This window comes from Ricinus communis, chromosome 8, assembly GCF_019578655.1.
Source record: "Ricinus communis isolate WT05 ecotype wild-type chromosome 8, ASM1957865v1, whole genome shotgun sequence".
NCBI classification, from domain to species: Eukaryota; Viridiplantae; Streptophyta; class Magnoliopsida; order Malpighiales; family Euphorbiaceae; genus Ricinus; species Ricinus communis.
Window position 1 is genome coordinate 4083363 of NC_063263.1, and position 8532 is coordinate 4091894.

Sequence of the window (8532 nt, forward strand, 5' to 3'; positions counted from 1 at the left end):
TTATTGGAGTAAGAGAGCCGAAAGGCTAAGAGTGTTAGTGATAATTAAGTGTCTAAACTAGATTTAAGGACTCTGGTCGAGCCTCGCTCTCTGGGTGCCAGTTCTATTAGAATGAGAGAGAGTCGAGATGTTTGGTATTGGGATTAGGAATCTGCTAAGGTACTCCATCCCGTAGTGAGTGCAAATTTATTTATTTAAGCATGGCATGGCACGTTTATCTTTGCATGACTTAGTATTTATTTCAAATTAAATAATTGTGTTATTGAAGTGTTTGTAACTGTTTTGGATATATGATTTTAACTCACTCTCGAGACTGACAATCTCAATTTTACTGTTTTTCATATCTGTGATTGTTAGTCTTCCGACGGCTCTTATCTAGCAACCCGATTCCTTCATCATCAGGTGATGTAATTGATTTGGTATGTTTAACTTGTAAAATCTTAGATTCTCCACAGTAGAAATAATAGACTTATCAGTTGTAATTTTTGTAGTTTCGGGTCTTGTCTAGTTCTACTTGCAGATCGAATTAAATATGTAGAATTTAATGGTTAAGATAAATTGTGACATCAGTAATATCATATAAGATTTAATTAAATTAATGAGTGTCAGGCTTATTACGGGACTCGGTGGCCTTACACCTGCCCATTTCCTAGTGCCGGTCATGGGCCCACAGATCGGGTCATGACAGAAATAGTGAATTGCTAACATCTTAAACTTTAGACAACCCAGGTCAATGGTTCTTCCAATCCCATATGAGGCAACATGTGATATACATGTTTATTTTTCTAATTGACATACTAAAATGGAAGCTTAACTATGGCAATTTTTTCTATATATAGGTTGGAGAATGCTACTATTTTGAATGGATCGAAGCAAATTACATAGAGAGTGGTAGAACTCTTAGCTAAGATTGTGGCATAAAAATTTTGGTTAAAGGAAGTATAAAGCTCAAAGATGCAAATAATTGAATTTCTAGAGCAAAAGCTTTAGTTTCATAATGATGAGAATAAAGGTTTAATGTTCAAGCTGTATAATACCAAGGAAGAAAAGCTTTGATGGAAATGGATAGAAACAAATTGGTGCTAGAGAAGAAAAAATTGATGAATAATCTTATAAGAATGAGAAGACAATGTTCCTGGCTAAAAATCTCCTTTTTGGTGTAGTGTTTGTCACCATTCATTGCTTTATTATTACATTTCAATCTTTAGGTAAAGTGTGTTGTATTTATCATAGCATTTTAAAATGTATTGGCATCTTAATATGTGTACCTAGATCTTCAAGTTTTAATAAATATAAGTCACTTTATACTCTGAATAGTAAGGAAATCGAGATAACAAAATGACATGTTATTGACAATTAAATATTAGTTGTTTGACAAACTACGGCAGCCTAAAATACAAGGAGCACAAAATTAGGTCTTAACAATTAAAAATGGTTGAGTGTGCCTAACTGTAAAATATACACAAAATTCTCTCAAATTTACATTCTAACAATGTTAGAGTACCCAAAATATTTTCAAAAATATACAACATTCCTGCTAAGTAAGGCAAACATGCATAGCAAAGGAAAAACATCAAGAAGAGTTTTCATTTTCAATTTTGTCTTCTTTGCTAACCTTCATTTTTGGACATTTAATGGATTGCACATATTTTAGATCTTTCGCTATTTTTTTGTCGGAGACTGGTTCTTATTGTTGAATAATAATCTTACTACTCTTTCAATTTGGTCCACTATATGGTAGCTGGTGGTGGTAGTTATGTACTAGATGTAACTTTATCAATTGGTATTGATGGTGGTTGTGTAAGATATACATTTCTATCAAATCATATGAAATGTGATTAGAATTTATAAAATGAAAATGAAAAAAATATTGTAAAAGATAATTAGCCAAGAATTAAATTAAACTAAGAATATAATTTATATGTTTTTATAACTAAATCTAGTATAAGTCTAAATTTAATAATTTCGCCAGACCCAATCCAAAAATCTATTTAATTTTAGTCCAGATTATAAGCCTCTAAAATACTAACCCGTGATTTGAGTCATGGCCCATATTTATTCTTTGGTTTGTAGGATAGGAATTGATTAAATAATATTGATAATTATTTGCACGTGGTTATCAAGGTTTTAAGGAGGTGAGTGCAGAAATTTGTTAAAAAAAAACTTTTGGAATTACTTGCATATATGTCAAGAAGTGATGGAGGTTGAGAAAAAAAAGAGATTGGTGTATGTCAACTAAAATACCTGCACATTATCAGGAAATGGATAACAATTAAAAAAAGATAAAGGAAGTGTAGAACTATAGTATGGAAGTTATAATGTAGAAATCTTTTTCAAGACATCGAATTTATTGAGGAATAAGTCACGGAATAAAAAATATGCAAGATATAGTCAGCAAGTCATGGAATATTAGCAGATAGAGGAGAATCTCTTAGAAAGCAAACCCCCAACTAATCAATACAACAAATCAAATTAAACCTAGCATTTATTGATCAATCTTTAGCAAATCATACTTTAGTATTTATTTTTACAACTATCAAGTTTTCATTTTCAATTCCCAAGCTCTCATTTACATTCATGTAAGCATTTATTTTTGTACAATTAAATTTTCAAGCTTTTCAATTTACTACTCTCAATATTTATTTTCATGAAAATCAACAATTTTAGATTTAATACTTTCAAATTTACAACTTTCAATTTCATCCTTTTAAATTTTTAGCAAGCTAAACTCTTAGCTTACAGTTACTTTATTTCCAGTTCAATTCTTAAATCTCATTTCAATTTCATATTTCATTAATACACTGCTCCAATACTTATTTTAAAACTTTCAGCTCATTAGATAGTTTTGCATTTGATTTAGCAAAATCATATCAAGCTAACTAAGAATTCAAAGAAATTTTGTGAAATTTTAGAAGTAGGTGAATAAAATTAGTTGGCTTAATTTCTTAGGCATCTATTTCTTTAACAATCTAGTTCAATATTATCTCTAGACAAGGCAAAGCACCACTTGAATCTATATTGATACTCGTTCAATGATTACAAAAATTGTATTCCTTTTTTTTCTATATACAACAACTATAGACACTTAGAAGATATTTGATATAGTTGTTGGAAATAAGCTAACAGTTGTTCGGTTCTAAATAACTATATCAACATGTTTGATAATTTATTTTGAGCCATTGCTGATAGTTTTTGTGATGTTTATAGCTATAGTTCATATCAAGTATAAGTTAGAACTTTTTGTGAACGCAATGCAATGTTCAAATTATTTTTTCTTCTTAGCATAAATATCTTTTTAAAAGAAAAAAGATGAAAAAAAATTATTCCCATAATATTTTAAATAAACTATAATTATACATATCTTGTGATTATTTCACCTAATATTCTTTTATTTTTTTATCTTTTTATAGAAGTAATTATGCTATTATAAAAATAAATTTAAATTGATGGAGTTTTATCTACTTTTTTTATTTATATATATAACTTGTTTATTATTAATAGCATATAAAAATTTTAAAAGTAATAATAAATTTTGTCACTTTAATTGAAAAATAACTGATTAATATGTTTATTGGAAATTATACATAGAAATAGAAATAACAATAATTTTATTAAGACTTAATTACTAATTAAATAATAAATCTTATAATTTTTAGTAATTTTATCTAATTGTTTCAAGATTTTAAAATAAATATTTATATTTTTAACAATATTTTTGGCAACAATCTTTAAAATTTTACAATAAAGAAATGACGTGGCGAATTAACTTTGCTTACTAAAATTTACTGCATTTATATGTAAACTGTGTGAAAGAATACACATGTGTAAGACCCTTAATAACTATATTATTAAGTCTAAAATAAATCTTTTTACTACTTCAAAATAATTGTTCTTTTAATAAATACAATCGACTTACCACATCATCTTTTTTATCGTAAAATTTTAAAAATTATCATTCAAAAATATTTTTAAATATAAATTAAAAATATAAATATGTATTTTAAAATTTTAAAATAATTAAATAAAATTATTAAAAAATATAAAATATAAAATTTAATTAGTAATTAAACCTTTTATTAAATATAATTATTTGTTAACTATCAACCATCAATAACAGCCATAAGCTGGCCGTAACAGCTTACCCAATCAAACTCTTAGAATATAAAAACTCTCCACCCGAGAGCATAACACACTTAATTTGTATTGTTTGATTAAAGTTTTAAATTGAAATTAAAGTTAAAGAGGAGAAAAGAATATTAAAATAAATAAATAAATAAAAGACAAAAGTTTGGATAAGGATTGAGGGAAGTAACTGTTGCATGGTCTCAAGTCCCAACAACTCTTTACTTGGATGGATCATTCCCAGTTTGAATTCCAAATGGAGCTGCCTTTATCCACAAAACTCCCTGATTGCTAGCCGTTACAACCAAACAGGGCCCATTAAAATATCAACAGAGTCTTCTTGGGCTCTTGGGCCAAGGTAACGACGTGGCAAACACTCACCAGGATTCACGTGTTCTTCTGTTCTGCTTCAATCTTCGTCCCTTGTCAAAAACCAAAATAAAAATCCTAATTTTCCTTTAAAATAAATAAAAAATGATTAGAAAAGAGGAGTGAAAAAGAAGAAAGATAAAGAGTTGGAATAGCCAAAGAAGAGAAAACAAACAGTTGTACGGGCACAGTGAGTGAGAGCAGCAATCAGGCGAAAAGAAAGACAAAATGGAGGGCCCACAGTACGAAGTCACATTCCTTGAAGTTTACCATATGGCCCCCACCACCACACCACCCCCAAGGCCTTGTTTTGTTACCTACCACTATCATTATAATAATCTCTTTTTATGAATTTTGGCATTTAATTAATACTATTAATTGTTCATTAAGGGTGTAATTTTCTTCGTTAAAATAAAAAATCAAATTATTATTTCTGTCGAATTAATTATATAGGCAAAATATAACATCAAATTCAATTATAACATTTTTATAATCAATTTTTTGGTTATTATATTTCAAAATGGATATTCTATATTTGGACTTTCATTTTATAATATTTAATATAAAAGTAAAAGAAGTATAATTTGAAATATATATATAATATATTGTAGTTATTGGTTTAACATTTTATATTTTTGTAACACTTCAATATAATCATTACTTATCTACATTTTCTTTTACAATATGCTTATAAATAATTCAATTTAAATTAATTTTTAATTAAAATAGAATTATAATATTTTAAATTATTATATTTAATTACAGTCATTGGATAAAAAATTTATTGATAGAATAATAAATTTATTTAATGATTACATATAATATAAATACACAATTAAATAATATTTATATTTTATTTTACTGTTTATATATATTTTTTTTTTAAATTAACAATTACTTTTATTAAAAACAGATTTTATATGACACTGATATAGTATGACACTAAACAATAACGAGTTTTTTTAATTCTTAATTAACCAAATTAATAACTATACTTGAACCAACCACCCTAAATATGGGGCCGATATCCATAACCAGACACACATCCTAAGGGGTAAATTCTGTCAAATAAATGCTTAATTTGAGTGATTGACAGAAGAAAGGGAAAAAAAGAGAATAACATCTAAAAGAGGCAAACTTGGATTTTGTAGCGCATAAGAATTGAAGGGAAAGGATTGTCTCTGTCCTACCTGTTAGCTGTTGCATACTTGTTCTGTCTAAACTTGGCTTGGCAGATTTCTCTTTTTATTTCCTTTTCAGACTTCCCAGTCACTGAATTTGTGTAGACACACTGCCATAAAATCAAAAGAATCAGTTTTTTTTAACACCTCTAATAGTCTCTGTTCTCAAACAGAATATAATACTTTTCTTTCTCCTTTGTTGTTATTATTTTTCTTTCTCCTTTGTTGTTATTATTATAGGTTGGTGAATCTGACGTTGCTTTCCCACTCTCTCCTGTCAATGTTAAATTATAGAGTGCAATTCCAAGGCCACAACAATTGACAACAAATCTGATGTTGAGTAATCAAATCAAATCTGTATATCAGACAAAAGTAATGAAACCCATAAAAGGGAAAAATAAAATAAGAAGCAATAAATCCAAACAAAGGGAAAAAGATGCTACCTTTCATTTTTTTTTCCTTTCTTCTTGTCTTGTAATTTCTGTTCAATATTGTGATTGATATTCTTGCTTGCATGATTTTAAAGTACAATTTAATATCTAAATACAAAAGGGTTCCCTGAAAAGGCAACAAACATCTAAAAGAGAGCAAAACTAAAACTAGAAATCTACCAATATGAGACCAAATGCCAATGCCCCGCATACAAGGCATTGAATCGGGTTTCTGACTGTCTGTTCCCTTTGCCTAGAAAATCTAAACTATCAAAGCCTCAATGCTAGCTTTCTTTACTGTTTTACAAAGAGGGCAAGAATCAAGAAAAGCTTCACAAGCTTTGCATGAACAAAGGTGCCTACAAGGAAGGAACAAAATACACGAATCGCTAGAGTTGCAGGCCTTGCATACCATCTTCTTCTTCTCATTGTTATTCTCATTATTGAAGAACACTCTGTTTCTTTGCTCTGTTTCCTCTGCTTCTTCTTCTCTGTTTAAATCACAGCAAGACTCTGCATCCTCCGCTCCATTATCAAAGCAACACGATGCCTTTTCCCTCAATTGATCAATTGTGTTGTTGAGAGATATAACCATTGCTTCATTTTCTTGTGCTATCCTTTGCCATGCTTGGTTTTCCATTTCTATTCTTTTCAAGAAATCTTCAAGTTCTGTTGTTCTTTTAGCTGCTTGTGCTATTTCCTCATCTTTTTGTCTTAATAAAGGAAGCGCCTTTGATTCTATTCTCTTCATCAATGATGCCAAATGTTGTTTGCTTTGCTCTTGCAATGCCAATCTCAATCTCTCATTCTGTTTTTATGAGAAAAAGAAAAAGAAATTTAAATCAATAAGAGAAGAAATGAATTAACCAAGATTGAAGATGGGCATGAAATGAAAAAGAACTCTAACCTGTAATCTGATATACTGATCAATCTCTTGTCTTTGTTTTTCATCATAGGCAGCCATGTTTTGAGAATAAGCCATTGATAGATGATGATTAGTGCTGTTTTTCAAAAGAGAAGAATCAAGAACACTAGTATTATCATTATTATTGGCAAACCCAAGATTTTGATTCTTGAACTGATGGTTCTGTAACAGCTGCATATTACATTGTTGCTGTTGCTGTTGCAGTTGCAGTTGCAGTTGCTGTTGTTGCTGTTGATGCTTTTGCTGCTTTTGCTGCTGCTGTTGTAGATACGAATAATAATAATGGTTTAAACCACCACCACCACCACCACCACAACCATTATCCATCATCCAATCCTGAGAGCCACACAATGGAAACTGAGCTTGCACTGCCATAATCTCTTTCTGTAACACCTAAACAATCCTATAAAACGAAACCAACAGATATCCCAAATTAAACCCAACAAAAACAAAAGAAACAGAATCCTTTTGACTCAGATCCCTCTCTCTAACAACTGGGCTTCCCTTCTTTCTTCAAACCAACACCACGATCCCTTTCTTCTGGTATTTGGGTGTGGATGCGTGCTTCTATGTTCTGATAATAATAATACTAAGGAACATATAAAAATAAAAACAATAGGTGGTGGAGGTGATATATATATAGGGAGAGAGAGAGGAGGAGTGATGTGGATTAAGAATAGGCATGGGATTTTATTATTATATTATTATAAAGTGGAAGACTTTAAAAAGGGAAAAAAGAGGTGGGGACTACTGAAGGGAAGAGAGAGAGAGAGAGAGAGAGAGCCTAGGATGCTTATTATGGCTTTTTTTTATTAATTTTTAATATAAGGTACTTGTTAATAGATAGGTGTTAAATTAGTATATTGTCTATCATGGTAAAATAAAAGTAGGAAAAGAAATTGAAAAAGACAAATAAATAAAAGCATTAATATATGGGACGCGGTATGCAACCGAGCCAACGACGTACACATGCAGATTTTGTGACTAAACTATCGGGTCGGTCAGAGATTTCAGAGGCGTTTGTTTTTAAAATAAAAATAAATTAAAAATAGGAAATTCAATTCCAGCAGAGTTTGGGATGTGAGAGACTCTCCCTGTCTCTGAATTGGTCAGTTATTTTTTAATTCTCATTTATTTCTTTGGAAAAATAAAGAGAGAGAGAGAGAGACAATATCAAAGATTTGTCAGTTCAGTCATTTGGAAAGCCTGAAGAATAGGTTTCCTTAATTTCTTTTTATAGTTTTACATTTTATAAAATTCCCACCACATCTTTTCTTTTTTCTTTTTTCTTTGGGAACTTTAACCATTAAAAATAAAATAAAAAATAGTTGGCTATTCCCATGCCTTGCATTCAATAGTTGAATAAATTTCTGAGTTTTTTTTTTAAATTTAATAATTAATTTATATAAAAATTAAATCAGAAATAACTTATTTAGATTTGATAAAGTTGAAATTTGGCAGGCATCATAAATTTGGAGGATTAGAATAGTAAATGGGGTATCAT

At 29.4% G+C, this 8532-nt stretch overlaps 1 protein-coding gene across 2 annotated transcripts; it reads right to left on the reverse strand.

The window, feature by feature from the left end:
* Positions 1 to 5539: 5539 nt before the first annotated feature.
* LOC8270672 (probable BOI-related E3 ubiquitin-protein ligase 2) lies at positions 5540 to 7657 on the reverse strand. 2 transcript variants are annotated; one of them, XR_007216866.1, is made up of 3 exons: positions 7011 to 7657; positions 6116 to 6911; positions 5540 to 5782 (listed from the first exon to the last, which is right to left on the reverse strand). XR_007216866.1 is itself a non-coding variant. In XM_002533141.4 (2 exons), exons 1-2 carry the CDS (start codon positions 7401 to 7403, stop codon positions 6366 to 6368), a joined length of 939 nt encoding a protein of 312 aa, XP_002533187.3. In that variant the 5' UTR covers positions 7404 to 7657; the 3' UTR covers positions 6086 to 6365. The 2 variants fall into 2 exon arrangements, 1 of the variants encoding a protein (XP_002533187.3); XM_002533141.4 differs by lacking the exon at positions 5540 to 5782 and having other exon boundaries at positions 6086 to 6911.
* Positions 7658 to 8532: the final 875 nt, after the last annotated feature.